At 40.8% G+C, this 25,676-nt stretch overlaps 4 protein-coding genes across 4 annotated transcripts; all 4 read left to right on the top strand.

The window, feature by feature from the left end:
- On the top strand, nt 1-2,281 carry LOC137282670 (uncharacterized). The gene is made up of 3 exons (XM_067814460.1): nt 1-19; nt 1,626-1,684; nt 2,054-2,281. The coding sequence occupies exons 1-3, from the start codon at nt 1-3 to the stop codon at nt 2,279-2,281; spliced, it is 306 nt and encodes a 101-aa protein (XP_067670561.1).
- A 4,449-nt stretch (nt 2,282-6,730) lies between these two features.
- On the top strand, nt 6,731-9,095 carry LOC137282660 (uncharacterized). Its single transcript, XM_067814451.1, has 3 exons — nt 6,731-6,815; nt 8,422-8,480; nt 8,868-9,095. Exons 1-3 carry the CDS (start codon nt 6,797-6,799, stop codon nt 9,093-9,095), a joined length of 306 nt encoding a protein of 101 aa, XP_067670552.1. The 5' UTR covers nt 6,731-6,796.
- Nucleotides 9,096-13,547: 4,452 nt separating this feature from the next.
- On the top strand, nt 13,548-15,910 carry LOC137282649 (uncharacterized). The gene is made up of 3 exons (XM_067814440.1): nt 13,548-13,632; nt 15,239-15,297; nt 15,683-15,910. Exons 1-3 carry the CDS (start codon nt 13,614-13,616, stop codon nt 15,908-15,910), a joined length of 306 nt encoding a protein of 101 aa, XP_067670541.1. The 5' UTR covers nt 13,548-13,613.
- Nucleotides 15,911-20,343: 4,433 nt separating this feature from the next.
- Nucleotides 20,344-22,692, top strand: LOC137282640 (uncharacterized). The gene is made up of 3 exons (XM_067814429.1): nt 20,344-20,428; nt 22,035-22,093; nt 22,465-22,692. The coding sequence occupies exons 1-3, from the start codon at nt 20,410-20,412 to the stop codon at nt 22,690-22,692; spliced, it is 306 nt and encodes a 101-aa protein (XP_067670530.1). The 5' UTR covers nt 20,344-20,409.
- Nucleotides 22,693-25,676: the final 2,984 nt, after the last annotated feature.

The raw sequence follows: 25,676 nt of genomic DNA, 5'->3' as shown, positions 1-25,676 counted from the left end.
ATGAACTCCTACAGCCAAGGTATTTCTTTATTTCTAGGATAATTATTGTTGTCTGTTTTTCTTTCTTTAATGACTTATTTACTTCATTCACTCTGATGTGGGGAAGCTAAGAACATCTTGCCGGCTGCCATCAAATATTGACCTGTTCTAGCATCTTTTTCCCATTAATATTGAGGCCATTCAAAGTTTCAGAGTGTTTACAGACAACAGGAATACAACGTCTGTCCACACAATTATATAATAAGTAAACATTTTAAGCTGATAACTTTTGGATATTGAGGTTTTCTTGTATGGATGCCCATGGTAGGATTGTACAGGGTTCGCCCAGACTTGAACAAGCTTGATATATGGAAATGTTAACCTTAAATGACCCTAACTGCCACTGAATTGTCCTAGAAAGCTCCTATATTTAGCAAAATGTGTCACCTTTTAATGAAATACTTCTAAAAGTATTACGTAATGACAGTCATTAGTCTCGATCACGAATCAAAACTTTCCCAGTACAGAGATGTAACTAAACGTTATTTCTCACTGATGGTCGTTGCATTTGACTAACCAAATGGATATTTTCAACTACTTTTATGTGTTAACCGAGTTCATATGAATTTTGTCTTGAAAAGGTACAAAAAGGCTAAATGTTTGATTATTCATAACAAAGCATGTTCTGTTTTTCACAGCTGTAGTGTAAGTGTTACATTGAGTGTTACAGTCTTGACAGGAACGCCCAGATAAGTCAGTTCCGAGCATGTTGATAAAGATATCTACATGGGTGTCCCGATCATGCTAGCTATTTATTGTTACACTGGAGAATTCTGCAAGTTTAGTTAACAACTGGCAGTATGAACAGTGGCCAGTGTCGTGATGCTTTTAGGAGTGCTTCTAAAACCAGGCTGAACTGGTTAATGAACATTCTTCTTGAGCTGCCTTATAAAGTTGTGAAGTTGTCCTTAGGTATATGTTTTGTAAGATCTTACTAATCACCAGAAGTGGCAGAGGTCAGAATGAAGTGTCGCTTTGTCTAGTTTCTACTGAAACATACTCCAACAGCTACCAGTATGTTGATGATTCTGCGAGTACTTGGATAACCAAGATTGAAAGTCTGACCAGTCCGTGATTATGACAAATCAACATGTCAAAATCATCCCAAATAAATAAAGCCACTAAATCTTATTGTGAGATTGGTCATTTGTACTCACAGTGGGAAGATAAATAATTGCTCAATGCTTAACCCCAAAACATTAATCCCTTTAACGAAATAAACACTGGAAACTTTATTTCTGTATACTTGGGACATTGGTTTGGATGACTTTGTGTCTATTCACTGTCTTTGATATTTAAAAAAAAAACCCCAGCCCTATGCAATTATGTCGGCTTAATTTTGTTTCCTACATTGCCAGCACCAGCACATAAACTAGATTCTTATCTGCTTAAAGTAAAAGGTTGTGTACAGAAAACATGGGGTAATAATTTATTGATATCATCTTAATGAATTATTTACATCTAGTGTCACTGCTTAATGATTACTCATTGTAATGTCCTGGATTACTGATGATCAGTTTTGATAGAACCAGGTTCACTCTGCTGTTTGGCTATTTCTAAGACTTTCATTCCTTCTTTTCCCTCAGCCCTTGACCTCGTGATCCGGTTCCCTTTGAACTTTGACATCTGGGCCCCTCCTCGCCAAGTGGGTGTCTTGGGGAATCAGTATTTTTATTATAGTGTTGTTATAAAACTGAAATTGTGTGTTGTCTGTTTTGTGTCTTTATCTAACCATCGTATTTGTTACTAACGCAAAGTCATACTGTCACATATACTATTTATTTGGACACAATTCTCAATATATGTGTGTGTGTGTGTATGTGTGTGTGTGTGTGTGTGTGTGTTTGTGTGCATGTGTTTATGTAGGTGTGCACGCAATAAGAATTCTACATCTAAAGCACAATGCTTTTTACAGTATGGGTACAGCTCTGTCGATCATTTATGAACATGTACCCTCCTTCTGTACTTCCATCTTGTGTCACTGTGTACATGTTTTTTTCTCCCTCCCTGTTAGCGTCCTACAGGGAGGTACATGACCATCCTTGAACCCCTGTCGGAGCTGCCCACCCCTTCCACCTCTTTCCCTGCCCCTCTCTCTACCCTTATCCTCCGTGATGCCCCCCACTTCGTTGACATCAACCTTGATGATGACGACACCCCGACCCAGTCCCCCGTTCGAGTCTTCCTTTCACGTGTGTCTGGATTCTTGAGGAGAGTGTTTCGTGTCAAGATGGACGCTTAGAGTGACATCTTTAAATTGCCTGGATTGTTGAGGAGTGTGTTTGAGATGGACGCTTAGAGTGACATTTTGCAATTGTTTGGATTGTTGAGAAGTGTGTTTAAGATGGACACTTACAGTGACACTTTTTGATTGTTTGAATTCTTGAGGAGTGAAGCAGGGTGGATACTAATTGTTTGGACTCTTGAGGAGCGTGTTTAAGATGGACGCTTCGAGTGACATCTTGAAATTGCCTGCGTTTTTGAGGAGTATGTTATTACTTTAAGATGGACGCTTAGAGTGACATCTTGCATTTGTTTGGATTGTTGAGGAGTGTGTTTAAGATGGACGCTTAGTGTGACATCTTGAAATAGGCGGGTTTCCTGAGGAGAGTGTTGAAGATGGACGCTTCGAGTGAGAGCTTGTGTTTGGACTCTTGAGGATAGTGTTGCAATTGTTTGGATTCTTGAAGGGTGTGTTGAAGATGGACACTTACAGTGACACTTTTTGATTGTTTGAATTCTTGAGGAGTGAAGCAGGGTGGATACTTAGAGTTGCATTTTGAAAATTTGGAAGCTTTGACATATAATAATTAATGGCACTGAATCATAAATACTGTATGTCTTGTGACTTTATACATTTTTTGGACCATTTGGACGTTTTCTGGACCTTTTGACTATTTAGTGGCTTTAGCTTATTCTTAGATCAAATATGTTTTGCATCATAAAGGAGTATTTGTCCTTGCTTCTTTTGGCTCTTGTCGGACAAGATTTAAGTAGAGTTTATCTTTCATATTTTCGGCTCTTATCAGTTTTAACTATTAAATATTGCTTTATCTTTCTAGGTCATTTGTCTGTTTTTTTGTTTTGATTTCGTGTGTGGTCGTAAGTAGTAGTGAGTAGTGTTTGAGTAGTTACTTTTAGTCCAGCAGTATGACACCAGAAATGGATCTCACATATTGTAACCTGGTCTTCAGACTGACCTGCGAACACTATAATGACTTGAGTACCCGTACCACCTTCTACTAGGTTAAGCAATGCCACCGCACTACTACAATAAATCCCGTGGACACCCCTTTACCTGTCACTTGATCAAACCGTAGTACTACAATTTGAGTAGTTGGTCCTAAGTACTATATAAACGCAGTTGCTGTCCTAGATGTCCTCTGTAACTGGTACACATAAACACCTTAACATGCCATGATTGTTCTGCCTATGTGTTAGAGAGCGAGTGTGGTTTATCTCCACTGTTATAGATAATGATACCATGCCAGGACAATGAATGCGAGTGCGATACTGACAGTGGCCAGAACTGTAGTTTTCCTTGAACATGAATGTGTCTTATGAGTAAATATTTTGCAGTAATGAATCAGTGAAAACATAAGTTGCTTGCCTCAGCAACGACTCATCATGGTCATGACGTGACAGCAAGGTGGCGGGTGACGGCAGAAGTCTACTCTACCGTCTTCTGGGAGAATTTGTCACCGGGGTTTTAAGTTGTTTTTCTTTCTACACGATTCCATTTTGTTGAGCAGTTTGCCGTATTTGAGAGTCGAGACCACATTTATCGAAACCTCCATGCAAAATCCCGAAACATCACATGAAAAGTAACAACGTTAGATGCCATTTGAGATAGTGTATTAATGCATGGCTCCATCAGCATGCCAATAGTTGTAAGTATGTTGGATCATACACGTGTCCTGGGACATCAAAATGTGCGTTAAATGTACAAAGGTATAAATGCATGTGATCCTTTTCAACAATTTCCAGTTTCCAAAGGTATACAGGAGGGAAAATGTTCTCAGAACTTTGAATTTTATGTACTGGATAAAGCAGAACTCTAGAAATCCTATATCTAGTGTGCCAGTGATTAATTGACACTAATGATGTAGTCGGGAACTTGCAAGTGGCTTTGTTTTGATCACTGGTCTTTATGACTGTTTTCTTTTCTGTCCACAGGTTGATAGGCGACCCTCAAGTAACCAGAGACTTATCACAGAGCAGCCAGCGTCATACCAAACCTGCCTAGTTGATATAAGTATCGCGTCTGTCGTGAACACGTGTCAGTGAAATGTAATAAAATGTGTTGAAACGTAACTGATGTGTTTCTTTATGGCTCAGTATCAACTGTTTGGGTGTAGCTACCATTTGTGTGAGTGAGTGAATGTGGTCGAACTCCCTTTTGTCTGTGTGTCGGTTTGTCATCATCGTCTGTGAGGAAATCTGCGGATATAGTACTGTGACCCCTTTAGTATGGGGAGCTAAAACATCATAGTCATGGACACGTACGGGTATGGCGCTGTCACTATTTCAGTGTGGGGAGTTAAAGCATCAGTCATTGACACGTACGGGTATGGTGCTGTCGACCCTTCAGTATGGGACTAAAGTATCAGTCATTGACACGTACGGGTATGGTGCTACCACCCCTTCAGTGTGTGTAGCTAAGACATCAGTCATGCACACGTACGGAGAGCTCTAGATAATTTTTCAAACAGTTGGGCATTTCCTCCATGTCTGTTTATGTGTGCGTAATTGCAGTTTTGAGGAAAAACTAGGAGTTTGTATACTCGCACTGATTTCTAAAATTGAGTACTCTTAAACAAAGTTTCATGTCTTTATTGGGTACATAATGATGTGTTTCTGTATGGCTCAGTATCAACTGTTTGGGTGTAGCTACCATTTGTGTGAGTGAGTGAATGTGGTCGAACTCCCTTTTCTCTGTGTGTCGGTTTGTCATCATCGTCTGTGAGGAAATCTGCGGATATGGTACTGTGACCCCTTTAGTATGGGGAGCTAAAAAAGCATAGCCATGGACACATACGGGTATGGCGCTGTCACCATTTCAGTGTGGGGAGTTAAAGCATCAGTCATTGACACGTACGGTTGTGGCGCTGTCGACCCTTCAGTGTGGGGAGATAAAGCATGAATCATTCACACGTACGGGTATATTACTGTCACCCCTTTAGTGTGGGGAGTTAAAGTAACAGTCACTGACACGTACCGATATGGTACTGTCACCCCTTCAGTATGCCTAGGTAAAACATCAGTCATGGACACGTACGGGTATGGTACTGTCACCGATTCAGTGTGGGAGTAAGGTATTAGTCATTGACACGTACGGGTATGGTGCAGTCACCCCTTCAGTGTAGAGAGCTAAAGTATCAGCCATTGACACGTACGGGTATGGCACTGTCACTCCTTCGGTGTGGGAAGCTAAAGCATCAGTCATGGACACGTACGGATAGGGTACTGTCATTCCTTCTCTGTGGGGAGCCTGCAGTGATGCAGGCCTTGACACGGACGGGTGTAGTTCTGGCACCCCTTCAGTATGAGAAGACACCCCTCTGACGTGTAGACACTGTCCGAGAAACACTGAGTATTTGCAGATTTGATCCTCGCCTTTCTAGTCAGGATTGGGTGATCACAATGTGTGCGTGACAAAATTCATTGAAGCGTATACGTTGTGTTCCTGAACAGCTCGGTTCAATATGTTTCTGTGTAAGTATCACTTGTATGAGTGAGTGAAGTTAATCGAACCAATTTTGACTATGTGTTAGAGTGTGAGCTCCGTATGGAAGGAAATCCTGAGGCGATACAGTCACTGTGTGATACACGTGTATAATAGTCAAAACATTCTCTTTTAACAATCTGTAATTGTATTGTGAAAATCGAATTAATTATCGTCATTTTTTTCACTGCAGATGTCTTTCGTCCCTGAAGAAGAAGGACGTCCCAGGGCTCCTTTTCTTCCTATTTTATGCCAATAATCTAGAAACCATAATCGACTAAGGTGATCGTGTGGTCAGTGTCGGCGACTTGGTTGACACATGTACCATCATACACCTCAATTGCGTAGTTCGATGCTTATGCTGATGATCAGTGGATTGTCCAGACACGATTATTTAGATACCGTTTCCATATAGGTGAAATGTATCTCTAAGTGCGGCGTTAAAGAACAAACCAAAGTGGTAAGTAGGTAAGTGGTGAGAGTGTTAGGTTCTGCGCCCCGTTTAACAATATTCCAGCAATATCATGGCGGTGGACACTAGAAATTCGTTTCAGATATTTTTCACATGTAGTTAATGGAACCCGGGTCTTCGGCGTGACGAACGAGCACTCTAGCAACTAGGCTACCCCACGGGTAATTTAGGGCGGGGTGGGGTGGGGTGGGGTGGGTGTGTAATTGGTTTACACATGTCATCGTATCTGTGTGGTAGATCGATGTTTATGCTGTTGATCACTGAATTGTATAGTCAAGACTCCATTATATACAGACCGCTTCCATATAGCTAAAATATTGCAGAGTGATGGGTAAATGTGACTTGCAATGAATGCTGTGTAAAGCTGAATTGCGCAGGGTACGGGAGAACTACTCATTAACTTCACGTAATGCTATGACTATCTCGCGAGATTTATGACGTCGCTATGACGACAGCTTCACTTTTGATGCCGCCATTTTGACGCTATCATACCTCTGTGATATTGCTGAATTTCTGCTGACATTTGCCTCACGATCTGCTCATCACCATTTATTGTCACTATGAACTCCTACAGCCAAGGTATTTCTTTATTTCTAGGATAATTATTGTTGTCTGTTTTTCTTTCTTTAATGACTTATTTACTTCATTCACTCTGATGTGGGGAAGCTAAGAACATCTTGCCGACTGCCATCAAATATTGACCTGTTCTAGCATCTTTTTCCCATTAATATTGAGGCCATTCAAAGTTTCAGAGTGTTTACAGACAACAGGAATACAACGTCTGTCCACACAATTATATGATAAATAAACATTTTAAGCTGATAACTTTTGGATATTGAGGTTTTCTTGTATGGATGCCCATGGTAGGATTGTACAGGGTTCGCCCAGACTTGAACAAGCTTGATATATGGAAATGTTAACCTTAAATGACCCTAACTGCCACTGAATTGTCCTAGAAAGCTCCTATATTTAGCAAAATGTGTCACCTTTTAATGAAATACTTCTAAAAGTATTACGTAATGACAGTCATTAGTCTCGATCACGAATCAAAACTTTCCCAGTACAGAGATGTAACTAAACGTTATTTCTCACTGATGGTCGTTGCATTTGACTAACCAAATGGATATTTTCAACTACTTTTATGTGTTAACCGAGTTCATATGAATTTTGTCTTGAAAAGGTACAAAAAGGCTAAATGTTTGATTATTCATAACAAAGCATGTTCTGTTTTTCACAGCTGTACTGTAAGTGTTACATTGAGTGTTACAGTCTTGACAGGAACGCCCAGATAAGTCAGTTCCGAGCATGTTGATAAAGATATCTACATGGGTGTCCCGATCATGCTAGCTATTTATTGTTACCCTAGAGAATTCTGCAAGTTTAGTTAACAACTGGCAGTATGAACAGTGGCCAGTGTCGTGATGCTTTTAGGAGTGCTTCTAAAACCAGGCTGAACTGGTTAATGAACATTCTTCTTGAGCTGCCTTATAAAGTTGTGAAGTTGTCCTTAGGTATATGTTTTGTAAGATCTTACTAATCACCAGAAGTGGCAGAGGTCAGAATGAAGTGTCGCTTTGTCTAGTTTCTACTGAAACATACTCCAACAGCTACCAGTATGTTGATGATTCTGCGAGTACTTGGATAACCAAGATTGAAAGTCTGACCAGTCCGTGATTATGACAAATCAACATGTCAAAATCATCCCAAATAAATAAAGCCACTAAGTCTTATTGTGAGATTGGTCATTTGTACTCACAGTGGGAAGATAAATAATTGCTCAATGCTTAACCCCAAAACATTAATCCCTTTAACGAAATAAACACTGGAAACTTTATTTCTGTATACTTGGGACATTGGTTTGGATGACTTTGTGTCTATTCACTGTCTTTGATATTTAAGAAAAAAAACCCAGCCCTATGCAATTATGTCGGCTTAATTTTGTTTCCTACATTGCCAGCACCAGCACACAAACTAGATTCTTATCTGCTTAAAGTAAAAGGTTGTGTACAGAAAACATGGGGTAATAATTTATTGATATCATCTTAATGAATTATTTACATCTAGTGTCACTGCTTAATGATTACTCATTGTAATGTCCTGGATTACTGATGATCAGTTTTGATAGAACCAGGTTCACTCTGCTGTTTGGCTATTTCTAAGACTTTCATTCCTTCTTTTCCCTCAGCCCTTGACCTCGTGATCCGGTTCCCTTTGAACTTTGACATCTGGGCCCCTCCTCGCCAAGTGGGTGTCTTGGGGAATCAGTATTTTTATTATAGTGTTGTTATAAAACTGAAATTGTGTGTTGTCTGTTTTGTGTCTTTATCTAACCATCGTATTTGTTACTAACGCAAAGTCATACTGCCACATATACTATTTATTTGGACACAATTCTCAATATGTGTGTGTGTGTGTGTGTGTGTGTGTGTGTGTGTGTGTGTGTGTGTGTGTGTGTGTGTGTGTGTGTGCATGTGTTTGTTTAGGTGTGCACGCAATAAGAATTCTACATCTAAAGCACAATCCTTTTTACAGTATGGGTACAGCTCTGTCGATCATTTATGAACATGTACCCTCCTTCTGTACTTCCATCTTGTGTCACTGTGTACATGTTTTTTTCTCCCTCCCTGTTAGCGTCCTACTGGGAGGTACATGACCATCCTTGAACCCCTGTCGGAGCTGCCCACCCCTTCCACCTCTCTCCCTGCCCCTCTCTCTACCCCTATCCTCCGTGATGCCCCCCACTTCGTTGACATCAACCTTGATGATGACGACACCCCGACCCAGTCCCCCGTTCGAGTCTTCCTTTCACGTGTGTCTGGATTCTTGAGGAGAGTGTTTCGTGTCAAGATGGACGCTTAGAGTGACATCTTTAAATTGCCTGGATTGTTGAGGAGTGTGTTTGAGATGGACGCTTAGAGTGACATTTTGCAATTGTTTGGATTGTTGAGAAGTGTGTTTAAGATGGACACTTACAGTGACACTTTTTGATTGTTTGAATTCTTGAGGAGTGAAGCAGGGTGGATACTAATTGTTTGGACTCTTGAGGAGCGTGTTTAAGATGGACGCTTCGAGTGACATCTTGAAATTGCCTGCGTTTTTGAGGAGTATGTTATTACTTTAAGATGGACGCTTAGAGTGACATCTTGCATTTGTTTGGATTGTTGAGGAGTGTGTTTAAGATGGACGCTTAGTGTGACATCTTGAAATAGGCGGGTTTCCTGAGGAGAGTGTTGAAGATGGACGCTTCGAGTGAGAGCTTGTGTTTGGATTCTTGAGGATAGTGTTGCAATTGTTTGGATTCTTGAAGGGTGTGTTGAAGATGGACACTTACAGTGACACTTTTTGATTGTTTGAATTCTTGAGGAGTGAAGCAGGGTGGATACTTAGAGTTGCATTTTGAAAATTTGGAAGCTTTGACATATAATAATTAATGGCACTGAATCATAAATACTGTATGTCTTGTGACTTTATACATTTTTTGGACCATTTGGACGTTTTCTGGACCTTTTGACTATTTAGTGGCTTTAGCTTATTCTTAGATCAAATATGTTTTGCATCATAAAGGAGTATTTGTCCTTGCTTCTTTTGGCTCTTGTCGGACAAGATTTAAGTAGAGTTTATCTTTCATATTTTCGGCTCTTATCAGTTTTAACTATTAAATATTGCTTTATCTTTCTAGGTCATTTGTCTGTTTTTTTGTTTTGATTTCGTGTGTGGTCGTAAGTAGTAGTGAGTAGTGTTTGAGTAGTTACTTTTAGTCCAGCAGTATGACACCAGAAATGGATCTCACATATTGTAACCTGGTCTTCAGACTGACCTGCGAACACTATAATGACTTGAGTACCCGTAACACCCTCTGCTAGGTTAAGCAATGCCACCGCACTACTACAATAAATCCCGTGGACACCCCTTTACCTGTCACTTGATCAAACCGTAGTACTACAATTTGAGTAGTTGGTCCTAAGTACTATATAAACGCAGTTGCTGTCCTAGATGTCCTCTGTAACTGGTACACATAAACACCTTAACATGCCATGATTGTTCTGCCTATGTGTTAGAGAGCGAGTGTGGTTTATCTCCACTGTTATAGATAATGATACCATGCCAGGACAATGAATGCGAGTGCGATACTGACAGTGGCCAGAACTGTAGTTTTCCTTGAACATGAATGTGTCTTATGAGTAAATATTTTGCAGTAATGAATCAGTGAAAACATAAGTTGCTTGCCTCAGCAACGACTCATCATGGTCATGACGTGACAGCAAGGTGGCGGGTGACGGCAGAAGTCTACTCTACCGTCTTCTGGGAGAATTTGTCACCGGGGTTTTAAGTTGTTTTTCTTTCTACACGATTCCATTTTGTTGAGCAGTTTGCCGTATTTGAGAGTCGAGACCACATTTATCGAAACCTCCATGCAAAATCCCGAAACATCACATGAAAAGTAACAACGTTAGATGCCATTTGAGATAGTGTATTAATGCATGGCTCCATCAGCATGCCAATAGTTGTAAGTATGTTGGATCATACACGTGTCCTGGGACATCAAAATGTGCGTTAAATGTACAAAGGTATAAATGCATGTGATCCTTTTCAACAATTTCCAGTTTCCAAAGGTATACAGGAGGGAAAATGTTCTCAGAACTTTGAATTTTATGTACTGGATAAAGCAGAACTCTAGAAATCCTATATCTAGTGTGCCAGTGATTAATTGACACTAATGATGTAGTCGGGAAGTTGCAAGTAGCTTTGTTTTGATCACTGGTCTTTATGATTGTTTTCTTTTCTGTCCACAGGTTGAAGATAGGCGACCCTCAAATAACTAAAGACTTATCACAGAGCAGCCAGCGTCATACCAAACCTTTCTAGCTGATATATGTATCGCGTCTGTTGTGAGCACGTGTCAGTGAAATGTAATAAAATGTGTTGAAACGTAACTGATGTGTTTCTTTATGGCTCAGTATCAACTGTTTGGGTGTAGCTACCATTTGTGTGAGTGAGTGAATGTGGTCGAACTCCCTTTTGTCTGTGTGTCGGTTTGTCATCATCGTCTGTGAGGAAATCTGCGGATATAGTACTGTGACCCCTTTAGTATGGGGAGCTAAAACATCATAGTCATGGACACGTACGGGTATGGCGCTGTCACTATTTCAGTGTGGGGAGTTAAAGCATCAGTCATTGACACGTACGGGTATGGTGCTGTCGACCCTTCAGTATGGGACTAAAGTATCAGTCATTGACACGTACGGGTATGGTGCTACCACCCCTTCAGTGTGTGTAGCTAAGACATCAGTCATGCACACGTACGGAGAGCTCTAGATAATTTTTCAAACAGTTGGGCATTTCCTCCATGTCTGTTTATGTGTGCGTAATTGCAGTTTTGAGGAAAAACTAGGAGTTTGTATACTCGCACTGATTTCTAAAATTGAGTACTCTTAAACAAAGTTTCATGTCTTTATTGGGTACATAATGATGTGTTTCTGTATGGCTCAGTATCAACTGTTTGGGTGTAGCTACCATTTGTGTGAGTGAGTGAATGTGGTCGAACTCCCTTTTCTCTGTGTGTCGGTTTGTCATCATCGTCTGTGAGGAAATCTGCGGATATGGTACTGTGACCCCTTTAGTATGGGGAGCTAAAAAAGCATAGCCATGGACACATACGGGTATGGCGCTGTCACCATTTCAGTGTGGGGAGTTAAAGCATCAGTCATTGACACGTACGGTTGTGGCGCTGTCGACCCTTCAGTGTGGGGAGATAAAGCATGAATCATTCACACGTACGGGTATATTACTGTCACCCCTTTAGTGTGGGGAGTTAAAGTAACAGTCACTGACACGTACCGATATGGTACTGTCACCCCTTCAGTATGCCTAGGTAAAACATCAGTCATGGACACGTACGGGTATGGTACTGTCACCGATTCAGTGTGGGAGTAAGGTATTAGTCATTGACACGTACGGGTATGGTGCAGTCACCCCTTCAGTGTAGAGAGCTAAAGTATCAGCCATTGACACGTACGGGTATGGCACTGTCACTCCTTCGGTGTGGGAAGCTAAAGCATCAGTCATGGACACGTACGGATAGGGTACTGTCATTCCTTCTCTGTGGGGAGCCTGCAGTGATGCAGGCCTTGACACGGACGGGTGTAGTTCTGGCACCCCTTCAGTATGAGAAGACACCCCTCTGACGTGTAGACACTGTCCGAGAAACACTGAGTATTTGCAGATTTGATCCTCGCCTTTCTAGTCAGGATTGGGTGATCACAATGTGTGCGTGACAAAATTCATTGAAGCGTATACGTTGTGTTCCTGAACAGCTCGGTTCAATATGTTTCTGTGTAAGTATCACTTGTATGAGTGAGTGAAGTTAATCGTACCAATTTTGACTATGTGTTAGAGTGTGAGCTCCGTATGGAAGGAAATCCTGAGGCGATACAGTCACTGTGTGATACACGTGTATAATAGTCAAAACATTCTCTTTTAACAATCTGTAATTGTATTGTGAAAATCGAATTAATTATCGTCATTTTTTTCACTGCAGATGTCTTTCGTCCCTGAAGAAGAAGGACGTCCCAGGGCTCCTTTTCTTCCTATTTTATGCCAATAATCTAGAAACCATAATCGACTAAGGTGATCGTGTGGTCAGTGTCGGCGACTTGGTTGACACATGTACCATCATACACCTCAATTGCGTAGTTCGATGCTTATGCTGATGATCAGTGGATTGTCCAGACACGATTATTTAGATACCGTTTCCATATAGGTGAAATGTATCTCTGAGTGCGGCGTTAAAGAACAAACCAAAGTGGTAAATAGGTAAGTGGTGAGAGTGTTAGGTTCTGCGCCCCGTTTAACAATATTCCAGCAATATCATGGCGGTGGACACTAGAAATTCGTTTCAGATATTTTTCACATGTAGTTAATGGAACCCGGGTCTTCGGCGTGACGAACGAGCACTCTAGCAACTAGGCTACCCCACGGGTAATTTAGGGCGGGGTGGGGTGGGGTGGGGTGGGTGTGTAATTGGTTTACACATGTCATCGTATCTGTGTGGTAGATCGATGTTTATGCTGTTGATCACTGAATTGTATAGTCAAGACTCCATTATATACAGACCGCTTCCATATAGCTAAAATATTGCAGAGTGATGGGTAAATGTGACTTGCAATGAATGCTGTGTAAAGCTGAATTGCGCAGGGTACGGGAGAACTACTCATTAACTTCACGTAATGCTATGACTATCTCGCGAGATTTATGACGTCGCTATGACGACAGCTTCACTTTTGATGCCGCCATTTTGACGCTATCATATCTCTGTGATATTGCTGAATTTCTGCTGACATTTGCCTCACGATCTGCTCATCACCATTTATTGTCACTATGAACTCCTACAGCCAAGGTATTTCTTTATTTCTAGGATAATTATTGTTGTCTGTTTTTCTTTCTTTAATGACTTATTTACTTCATTCACTCTGATGTGGGGAAGCTAAGAACATCTTGCCGACTGCCATCAAATATTGACCTGTTCTAGCATCTTTTTCCCATTAATATTGAGGCCATTCAAAGTTTCAGAGTGTTTACAGACAACAGGAATACAACGTCTGTCGACACAATTATATGATAAATAAACATTTTAAGCTGATAACTTTTGGATATTGAGGTTTTCTTGTATGGATGCCCATGGTAGGATTGTACAGGGTTCGCCCAGACTTGAACAAGCTTGATATATGGAAATGTTAACCTTAAATGACCCTAACTGCCACTGAATTGTCCTAGAAAGCTCCTATATTTAGCAAAATGTGTCACCTTTTAATGAAATACTTCTAAAAGTATTACGTAATGACAGTCATTAGTCTCGATCACGAATCAAAACTTTCCCAGTACAGAGATGTAACTAAACGTTATTTCTCACTGATGGTCGTTGCATTTGACTAACCAAATGGATATTTTCAACTACTTTTATGTGTTAACCGAGTTCATATGAATTTTGTCTTGAAAAGGTACAAAAAGGCTAAATGTTTGATTATTCATAACAAAGCATGTTCTGTTTTTCACAGCTGTACTGTAAGTGTTACATTGAGTGTTACAGTCTTGACAGGAACGCCCAGATAAGTCAGTTCCGAGCATGTTGATAAAGATATCTACATGGGTGTCCCGATCATGCTAGCTATTTATTGTTACCCTAGAGAATTCTGCAAGTTTAGTTAACAACTGGCAGTATGAACAGTGGCCAGTGTCGTGATGCTTTTAGGAGTGCTTCTAAAACCAGGCTGAACTGGTTAATGAACATTCTTCTTGAGCTGCCTTATAAAGTTGTGAAGTTGTCCTTAGGTATATGTTTTGTAAGATCTTACTAATCACCAGAAGTGGCAGAGGTCAGAATGAAGTGTCGCTTTGTCTAGTTTCTACTGAAACATACTCCAACAGCTACCAGTATGTTGATGATTCTGCGAGTACTTGGATAACCAAGATTGAAAGTCTGACCAGTCCGTGATTATGACAAATCAACATGTCAAAATCATCCCAAATAAATAAAGCCACTAAGTCTTATTGTGAGATTGGTCATTTGTACTCACAGTGGGAAGATAAATAATTGCTCAATGCTTAACCCCAAAACATTAATCCCTTTAACGAAATAAACACTGGAAACTTTATTTCTGTATACTTGGGACATTGGTTTGGATGACTTTGTGTCTATTCACTGTCTTTGATATTTAAGAAAAAAAACCCAGCCCTATGCAATTATGTCGGCTTAATTTTGTTTCCTACATTGCCAGCACCAGCACACAAACTAGATTCTTATCTGCTTAAAGTAAAAGGTTGTGTACAGAAAACATGGGGTAATAATTTATTGATATCATCTTAATGAATTATTTACATCTAGTGTCACTGCTTAATGATTACTCATTGTAATGTCCTGGATTACTGATGATCAGTTTTGATAGAACCAGGTTCACTCTGCTGTTTGGCTATTTCTAAGACTTTCATTCCTTCTTTTCCCTCAGCCCTTGACCTCGTGATCCGGTTCCCTTTGAACTTTGACATCTGGGCCCCTCCTCGCCAAGTGGGTGTCTTGGGGAATCAGTATTTTTATTATAGTGTTGTTATAAAACTGAAATTGTGTGTTGTCTGTTTTGTGTCTTTATCTAACCATCGTATTTGTTACTAACGCAAAGTCATACTGCCACATATACTATTTATTTGGACACAATTCTCAATATGTGTGTGTGTGTGTGTGTGTGTGTGTGTGTGTGTGTGTGTGTGTGTGTGTGTGTGTGTGTGTGTGCATGTGTTTGTTTAGGTGTGCACGCAATAAGAATTCTACATCTAAAGCACAATCCTTTTTACAGTATGGGTACAGCTCTGTCGATCATTTATGAACATGTACCCTCCTTCTGTACTTCCATCTTGTGTCACTGTGTACATGTTTTTTTCTCCCTCCCTGTTAGCGTCCTACTGGGAGGTACATGACCATCCTTGAACCCCTGTCGGAGCTGCCCACCCCTTCCACCTCTCTCCCTGCCCCTCTCTCTACCCCTATCCTCCGTGATGCCCCCCACTTCGTTGACATCAACCTTGATGATGACGACACCCCGACCCAGTCCCCCGTTCGAGTCTTCCTTTCACGTGTGTCTGGATTCTTGAGGAGAGTGTTTCGTGTCAAGATGGACGCTTAGAGTGACATCTTTAAATTGCCTGGATTGTTGAGGAGTTTGTTTGAGATGGACGCTTAGAGTGACATTTTGCAATTGTTTGGATTGTTGAGAAGTGTGTTTAAGATGGACACTTACAGTGACACTTTTTGATTGTTTGAATTCTTGAGGAGTGAAGCAGGGTGGATACTAATTGTTTGGACTCTTGAGGAGCGTGTTTAAGATGGACGCTTCGAGTGACATCTTGAAATTGCCTGCGTTTTTGAGGAGTATGTTATTACTTTAAGATGGACGCTTAGAGTGACATCTTGCATTTGTTTGGATTGTTGAGGAGTGTGTTTAAGATGGACGCTTAGTGTGACATCTTGAAATAGGCGGGTTTCCTGAGGAGAGTGTTGAAGATGGACGCTTCGAGTGAGAGCTTGTGTTTGGATTCTTGAGGATAGTGTTGCAATTGTTTGGATTCTTGAAGGGTGTGTTGAAGATGGACACTTACAGTGACACTTTTTGATTGTTTGAATTCTTGAGGAGTGAAGCAGGGTGGATACTTAGAGTTGCATTTTGAAAATTTGGAAGCTTTGACATATAATAATTAATGGCACTGAATCATAAATACTGTATGTCTTGTGACTTTATACATTTTTTGGACCATTTGGACGTTTTCTGGACCTTTTGACTATTTAGTGGCTTTAGCTTATTCTTAGATCAAATATGTTTTGCATCATAAAGGAGTATTTGTCCTTGCTTCTTTTGGCTCTTGTCGGACAAGATTTAAGTAGAGTTTATCTTTCATATTTTCGGCTCTTACCAGTTTTAACTATTAAATATTGCTTTATCTTTCTAGGTCATTTGTCTGTTTTTTTGTTTTGATTTCGTGTGTGGTCGTAAGTAGTAGTGAGTAGTGTTTGAGTAGTTACTTTTAGTCCAGCAGTATGACACCAGAAATGGATCTCACATATTGTAACCTGGTCTTCAGACTGACCTGCGAACACTATAATGACTTGAGTACCCGTAACACCCTCTGCTAGGTTAAGCAATGCCACCGCACTACTACAATAAATCCCGTGGACACCCCTTTACCTGTCACTTGATCAAACCGTAGTACTACAATTTGAGTAGTTGGTCCTAAGTACTATATAAACGCAGTTGCTGTCCTAGATGTCCTCTGTAACTGGTACACATAAACACCTTAACATGCCATGATTGTTCTGCCTATGTGTTAGAGAGCGAGTGTGGTTTATCTCCACTGTTATAGATAATGATACCATGCCAGGACAATGAATGCGAGTGCGATACTGACAGTGGCCAGAACTGTAGTTTTCCTTGAACATGAATGTGTCTTATGAGTAAATATTTTGCAGTAATGAATCAGTGAAAACATAAGTTGCTTGCCTCAGCAACGACTCATCATGGTCATGACGTGACAGCAAGGTGGCGGGTGACGGCAGAAGTCTACTCTACCGTCTTCTGGGAGAATTTGTCACCGGGGTTTTAAGTTGTTTTTCTTTCTACACGATTCCATTTTGTTGAGCAGTTTGCCGTATTTGAGAGTCGAGACCACATTTATCAAAACCTCCATGCAAAATCCCGAAACATCACATGAAAAGTAACAACGTTAGATGCCATTTGAGATAGTGTATTAATGCATGGCTCCATCAGCATGCCAATAGTTGTAAGTATGTTGGATCATACACGTGTCCTGGGACATCAAAATGTGCGTTAAATGTACAAAGGTATAAATGCATGTGATCCTTTTCAACAATTTCCAGTTTCCAAAGGTATACAGGAGGGAAAATGTTCTCAGAACTTTGAATTTTATGCACTGGATAAAGCAGAACTCTAGAAATCCTATATCTAGTGTGCCAGTGATTAATTGACACTAATGATGTAGTCGGGAACTTGCAAGTGGCTTTGTTTTGATCACTGGTCTTTATGACTGTTTTCTTTTCTGTCCACAGGTTGATAGGCGACCCTCAAGTAACCAGAGACTTATCACAGAGCAGCCAGCGTCATACCAAACCTGCCTAGTTGATATAAGTATCGCGTCTGTCGTGAACACGTGTCAGTGAAATGTAATAAAATGTGTTGAAACGTAACTGATGTGTTTCTTTATGGCTCAGTATCAACTGTTTGGGTGTAGCTACCATTTGTGTGAGTGAGTGAATGTGGTCGAACTCCCTTTTGTCTGTGTGTCGGTTTGTCATCATCGTCTGTGAGGAAATCTGCGGATATAGTACTGTGACCCCTTTAGTATGGGGAGCTAAAACATCATAGTCATGGACACGTACGGGTATGGCGCTGTCACTATTTCAGTGTGGGGAGTTAAAGCATCAGTCATTGACACGTACGGGTATGGTGCTGTCGACCCTTCAGTATGGGACTAAAGTATCAGTCATTGACACGTACGGGTATGGTGCTACCACCCCTTCAGTGTGTGTAGCTAAGACATCAGTCATGCACACGTACGGAGAGCTCTAGATAATTTTTCAAACAGTTGGGCATTTCCTCCATGTCTGTTTATGTGTGCGTAATTGCAGTTTTGAGGAAAAACTAGGAGTTTGTATACTCGCACTGATTTCTAAAATTGAGTACTCTTAAACAAAGTTTCATGTCTTTATTGGGTACATAATGATGTGTTTCTGTATGGCTCAGTATCAACTGTTTGGGTGTAGCTACCATTTGTGTGAGTGAGTGAATGTGGTCGAACTCCCTTTTCTCTGTGTGTCGGTTTGTCATCATCGTCTGTGAGGTACTGTGACCCCTTTAGTATGGGGAGCTAAAAAAGCATAGCCATGGACACATACGGGTATGGCGCTGTCACCATTTCAGTGTGGGGAGTTAAAGCATCAGTCATTGACACGTACGGTTGTGGCGCTGTCGACCCTTCAGTGTGGGGAGATAAAGCATGAATCATTCACACGTACGGGTATATTACTGTCACCCCTTTAGTGTGGGGAGTTAAAGTAACAGTCACTGACACGTACCGATATGGTACTGTCACCCCTTCAGTATGCCTAGGTAAAACATCAGTCATGGACACGTACGGGTATGGTACTGTCACCGATTCAGTGTGGGAGTAAGGTATTAGTCATTGACACGTACGGGTATGGTGCAGTCACCCCTTCAGTGTAGAGAGCTAAAGTATCAGCCATTGACACGTACGGGTATGGCACTGTCACTCCTTCGGTGTGGGAAGCTAAAGCATCAGTCATGGACACGTACGGATAGGGTACTGTCATTCCTTCTCTGTGGTGAGCCTGCAGTGATGCAGGCCTTGACACGGACGGGTGTAGTTCTGGCACCCCTTCAGTATGAGAAGACACCCCTCTGACGTGTAGACACTGTCCGAGAAACACTGAGTATTTGCAGATTTGATCCTCGCCTTTCTAGTCAGGATTGGGTGATCACAATGTGTGCGTGACAAAATTCATTGAAGCGTATACGTTGTGTTCCTGAACAGCTCGGTTCAATATGTTTCTGTGTAAGTATCACTTGTATGAGTGAGTGAAGTTAATCGAACCAATTTTGACTATGTGTTAGAGTGTGAGCTCCGTATGGAAGGAAATCCTGAGGCGATACAGTCACTGTGTGATACACGTGTATAATAGTCAAAACATTCTCTTTTAACAATCTGTAATTGTATTGTGAAAATCGAATTAATTATCGTCATTTTTTTCACTGCAGATGTCTTTCGTCCCTGAAGAAGAAGGACGTCCCAGGGCTCCTTTTCTTCCTATTTTATGCCAATAATCTAGAAACCATAATCGACTAAGGTGATCGTGTGGTCAGTGTCGGCGACTTGGTTGACACATGTACCATCATACACCTCAATTGCGTAGTTCGATGCTTATGCTGATGATCAGTGGATTGTCCAGACACGATTATTTAGATACCGTTTCCATATAGGTGAAATGTATCTCTGAGTGCGGCGTTAAAGAACAAACCAAAGTGGTAAGTAGGTAAGTGGTGAGAGTGTTAGGTTCTGCGCCCCGTTTAACAATATTCCAGCAATATCATGGCGGTGGACACTAGAAATTCGTTTCAGATATTTTTCACATGTAGTTAATGGAACCCGGGTCTTCGGCGTGACGAACGAGCACTCTAGCAACTAGGCTACCCCACGGGTAATTTAGGGCGGGGTGGGGTGGGGTGGGGTGGGTGTGTAATTGGTTTACACATGTCATCGTATCTGTGTGGTAGATCGATGTTTATGCTGTTGATCACTGAATTGTATAGTCAAGACTCCATTATATACAGACCGCTTCCATATAGCTAAAATATTGCAGAGTGATGGGTAAATGTGACTTGCAATGAATGCTGTGTAAAGCTGAATTGCGCAGGGTACGGGAGAACTACTCATTAACTTCACGTAATGCTATGACTATCTCGCGAGATTTATGACGTCGCTATGACGACAGCTTCACTTTTGATGCCGCCATTTTGACGCTATCATACCTCTGTGATATTGCTGAATTTCTGCTGACATTTGCCTCACGATCTGCTCATCACCATTTATTGTCACTATGAACTCCTACAGCCAAGGTATTTCTTTATTTCTAGGATAATTATTGTTGTCTGTTTTTCTTTCTTTAATGACTTATTTACTTCATTCACTCTGATGTGGGGAAGCTAAGAACATCTTGCCGACTGCCATCAAATATTGACCTGTTCTAGCATCTTTTTCCCATTAATATTGAGGCCATTCAAAGTTTCAGAGTGTTTACAGACAACAGGAATACAACGTCTGTCGACACAATTATATGATAAATAAACATTTTAAGCTGATAACTTTTGGATATTGAGGTTTTCTTGTATGGATGCCCATGGTAGGATTGTACAGGGTTCGCCCAGACTTGAACAAGTTTGATATATGGAAATGTTAACCTTAAATGACCCTAACTGCCACTGAATTGTCCTAGAAAGCTCCTATATTTAGCAAAATGTGTCACCTTTTAATGAAATACTTCTAAAAGTATTACGTAATGACAGTCATTAGTCTCGATCACGAATCAAAACTTTCCCAGTACAGAGATGTAACTAAACGTTATTTCTCACTGATGGTCGTTGCATTTGACTAACCAAATGGATATTTTCAACTACTTTTATGTGTTAACCGAGTTCATATGAATTTTGTCTTGAAAAGGTACAAAAAGGCTAAATGTTTGATTATTCATAACAAAGCATGTTCTGTTTTTCACAGCTGTACTGTAAGTGTTACATTGAGTGTTACAGTCTTGACAGGAACGCCCAGATAAGTCAGTTCCGAGCATGTTGATAAAGATATCTACATGGGTGTCCCGATCATGCTAGCTATTTATTGTTACCCTAGAGAATTCTGCAAGTTTAGTTAACAACTGGCAGTATGAACAGTGGCCAGTGTCGTGATGCTTTTAGGAGTGCTTCTAAAACCAGGCTGAACTGGTTAATGAACATTCTTCTTGAGCTGCCTTATAAAGTTGTGAAGTTGTCCTTAGGTATATGTTTTGTAAGATCTTACTAATCACCAGAAGTGGCAGAGGTCAGAATGAAGTGTCGCTTTGTCTAGTTTCTACTGAAACATACTCCAACAGCTACCAGTATGTTGATGATTCTGCGAGTACTTGGATAACCAAGATTGAAAGTCTGACCAGTCCGTGATTATGACAAATCAACATGTCAAAATCATCCCAAATAAATAAAGCCACTAAGTCTTATTGTGAGATTGGTCATTTGTACTCACAGTGGGAAGATAAATAATTGCTCAATGCTTAACCCCAAAACATTAATCCCTTTAACGAAATAAACACTGGAAACTTTATTTCTGTATACTTGGGACATTGGTTTGGATGACTTTGTGTCTATTCACTGTCTTTGATATTTAAGAAAAAAAACCCAGCCCTATGCAATTATGTCGGCTTAATTTTGTTTCCTACATTGCCAGCACCAGCACACAAACTAGATTCTTATCTGCTTAAAGTAAAAGGTTGTGTACAGAAAACATGGGGTAATAATTTATTGATATCATCTTAATGAATTATTTACATCTAGTGTCACTGCTTAATGATTACTCATTGTAATGTCCTGGATTACTGATGATCAGTTTTGATAGAACCAGGTTCACTCTGCTGTTTGGCTATTTCTAAGACTTTCATTCCTTCTTTTCCCTCAGCCCTTGACCTCGTGATCCGGTTCCCTTTGAACTTTGACATCTGGGCCCCTCCTCGCCAAGTGGGTGTCTTGGGGAATCAGTATTTTTATTATAGTGTTGTTATAAAACTGAAATTGTGTGTTGTCTGTTTTGTGTCTTTATCTAACCATCGTATTTGTTACTAACGCAAAGTCATACTGCCACATATACTATTTATTTGGACACAATTCTCAATATGTGTGTGTGTGTGTGTGTGTGTGTGTGTGTGTGTGTGTGTGTGTGTGTGTGCATGTGTTTGTTTAGGTGTGCACGCAATAAGAATTCTACATCTAAAGCACAATCCTTTTTACAGTATGGGTACAGCTCTGTCGATCATTTATGAACATGTACCCTCCTTCTGTACTTCCATCTTGTGTCACTGTGTACATGTTTTTTTCTCCCTCCCTGTTAGCGTCCTACTGGGAGGTACATGACCATCCTTGAACCCCTGTCGGAGCTGCCCACCCCTTCCACCTCTCTCCCTGCCCCTCTCTCTACCCCTATCCTCCGTGATGCCCCCCACTTCGTTGACATCAACCTTGATGATGACGACACCCCGACCCAGTCCCCCGTTCGAGTCTTCCTTTCACGTGTGTCTGGATTCTTGAGGAGAGTGTTTCGTGTCAAGATGGACGCTTAGAGTGACATCTTTAAATTGCCTGGATTGTTGAGGAGTTTGTTTGAGATGGACGCTTAGAGTGACATTTTGCAATTGTTTGGATTGTTGAGAAGTGTGTTTAAGATGGACACTTACAGTGACACTTTTTGATTGTTTGAATTCTTGAGGAGTGAAGCAGGGTGGATACTAATTGTTTGGACTCTTGAGGAGCGTGTTTAAGATGGACGCTTCGAGTGACATCTTGAAATTGCCTGCGTTTTTGAGGAGTATGTTATTACTTTAAGATGGACGCTTAGAGTGACATCTTGCATTTGTTTGGATTGTTGAGGAGTGTGTTTAAGATGGACGCTTAGTGTGACATCTTGAAATAGGCGGGTTTCCTGAGGAGAGTGTTGAAGATGGACGCTTCGAGTGAGAGCTTGTGTTTGGATTCTTGAGGATAGTGTTGCAATTGTTTGGATTCTTGAAGGGTGTGTTGAAGATGGACACTTACAGTGACACTTTTTGATTGTTTGAATTCTTGAGGAGTGAAGCAGGGTGGATACTTAGAGTTGCATTTTGAAAATTTGGAAGCTTTGACATATAATAATTAATGGCACTGAATCATAAATACTGTATGTCTTGTGACTTTATACATTTTTTGGACCATTTGGACGTTTTCTGGACCTTTTGACTATTTAGTGGCTTTAGCTTATTCTTAGATCAAATATGTTTTGCATCATAAAGGAGTATTTGTCCTTGCTTCTTTTGGCTCTTGTCGGACAAGATTTAAGTAGAGTTTATCTTTCATATTTTCGACTCTTACCAGTTTTAACTATTAAATATTGCTTTATCTTTCTAGGTCATTTGTCTGTTTTTTTGTTTTGATTTCGTGTGTGGTCGTAAGTAGTAGTGAGTAGTGTTTGAGTAGTTACTTTTAGTCCAGCAGTATGACACCAGAAATGGATCTCACATATTGTAACCTGGTCTTCAGACTGACCTGCGAACACTATAATGACTTGAGTACCCGTAACACCCTCTGCTAGGTTAAGCAATGCCACCGCACTACTACAATAAATCCCGTGGACACCCCTTTACCTGTCACTTGATCAAACCGTAGTACTACAATTTGAGTAGTTGGTCCTAAGTACTATATAAACGCAGTTGCTGTCCTAGATGTCCTCTGTAACTGGTACACATAAACACCTTAACATGCCATGATTGTTCTGCCTATGTGTTAGAGAGCGAGTGTGGTTTATCTCCACTGTTATAGATAATGATACCATGCCAGGACAATGAATGCGAGTGCGATACTGACAGTGGCCAGAACTGTAGTTTTCCTTGAACATGAATGTGTCTTATGAGTAAATATTTTGCAGTAATGAATCAGTGAAAACATAAGTTGCTTGCCTCAGCAACGACTCATCATGGTCATGACGTGACAGCAAGGTGGCGGGTGACGGCAGAAGTCTACTCTACCGTCTTCTGGGAGAATTTGTCACCGGGGTTTTAAGTTGTTTTTCTTTCTACACGATTCCATTTTGTTGAGCAGTTTGCCGTATTTGAGAGTCGAGACCACATTTATCGAAACCTCCATGCAAAATCCCGAAACATCACATGAAAAGTAACAACGTTAGATGCCATTTGAGATAGTGTATTAATGCATGGCTCCATCAGCATGCCAATAGTTGTAAGTATGTTGGATCATACACGTGTCCTGGGACATCAAAATGTGCGTTAAATGTACAAAGGTATAAATGCATGTGATCCTTTTCAACAATTTCCAGTTTCCAAAGGTATACAGGAGGGAAAATGTTCTCAGAACTTTGAATTTTATGTACTGGATAAAGCAGAACTCTAGAAATCCTATATCTAGTGTGCCAGTGATTAATTGACACTAATGATGTAGTCGGGAAGTTGCAAGTAGCTTTGTTTTGATCACTGGTCTTTATGATTGTTTTCTTTTCTGTCCACAGGTTGAAGATAGGCGACCCTCAAATAACTAAAGACTTATCACAGAGCAGCCAGCGTCATACCAAACCTTTCTAGCTGATATATGTATCGCGTCTGTTGTGAGCACGTCACTGAAATGTAATAAAATGTGTTGAAACGTAACTGATGTGTTTCTTTATGGCTCAGTATCAACTGTTTGGGTGTAGCTACCATTTGTGTGAGTGAGTGAATGTAGTCGAACTCCCTTTTGTCTGTGTGTCGGTTTGTCATCATCGTCTGTGAGGAAATCTGCGGATATAGTACTGTGACCCCTTTAGTATGGGGAGCTAAAACATCATAGTCATGGACACGTACGGGTATGGCGCTGTCACTATTTCAGTGTGGGGAGTTAAAGCATCAGTCATTGACACGTACGGGTATGGTGCTGTCGACCCTTCAGTATGGGACTAAAGTATCAGTCATTGACACGTACGGGTATGGTGCTACCACCCCTTCAGTGTGTGTAGCTAAGACATCAGTCATGCACACGTACGGAGAGCTCTAGATAATTTTTCAAACAGTTGGGCATTTCCTCCATGTCTGTTTATGTGTGCGTAATTGCAGGATTGAGGAAAAACTAGGAGTTTGTATACTCGCACTGATTTCTAAAATTGAGTACTCTTAAACAAAGTTTCATGTCTTTATTGGGTACATAATGATGTGTTTCTGTATGGCTCAGTATCAACTGTTTGGGTGTAGCTACCATTTGTGTGAGTGAGTGAATGTGGTCGAACTCCCTTTTGTCTGTGTGTCGGTTTGTCATCATCGTCTGTGAGGAAATCTGCGGATATGGTACTGTGACCCCTTTAGTATGGGGAGCTAAAAAAGCATAGCCATGGACACATACGGGTATGGCGCTGTCACCATTTCAGTGTGGGGAGTTAAAGCATCAGTCATTGACACGTACGGTTGTGGCGCTGTCGACCCTTCAGTGTGGGGAGATAAAGCATGAATCATTCACACGTACGGGTATATTACTGTCACCCCTTTAGTGTGGGGAGTTAAAGTAACAGTCACTGACACGTACCGATATG

The sequence above is a fragment of the Haliotis asinina genome, chromosome 1 (assembly GCF_037392515.1).
Source record: "Haliotis asinina isolate JCU_RB_2024 chromosome 1, JCU_Hal_asi_v2, whole genome shotgun sequence".
Lineage (NCBI taxonomy): Eukaryota > Metazoa > Mollusca > Gastropoda > Lepetellida > Haliotidae > Haliotis > Haliotis asinina.
Note: the sequence above shows the minus strand (reverse complement) of the source record. Positions and strands in the feature narration are given on the sequence as shown.

Bases quoted from the DNA above. Each gene is read 5' to 3' on its own strand.
- LOC137282670 (XM_067814460.1), top strand. The intron at 1,685-2,053 runs GTGGGTGTCTTG...CCTCCCTGTTAG, and splicing joins TCTGGGCCCCTCCTCGCCAA to CGTCCTACAGGGAGGTACAT.
- LOC137282660 (XM_067814451.1), top strand. The intron at 8,481-8,867 runs GTGGGTGTCTTG...CCTCCCTGTTAG, and splicing joins TCTGGGCCCCTCCTCGCCAA to CGTCCTACTGGGAGGTACAT.
- LOC137282649 (XM_067814440.1), top strand. The intron at 15,298-15,682 runs GTGGGTGTCTTG...CCTCCCTGTTAG, and splicing joins TCTGGGCCCCTCCTCGCCAA to CGTCCTACTGGGAGGTACAT.
- LOC137282640 (XM_067814429.1), top strand. The intron at 22,094-22,464 runs GTGGGTGTCTTG...CCTCCCTGTTAG, and splicing joins TCTGGGCCCCTCCTCGCCAA to CGTCCTACTGGGAGGTACAT.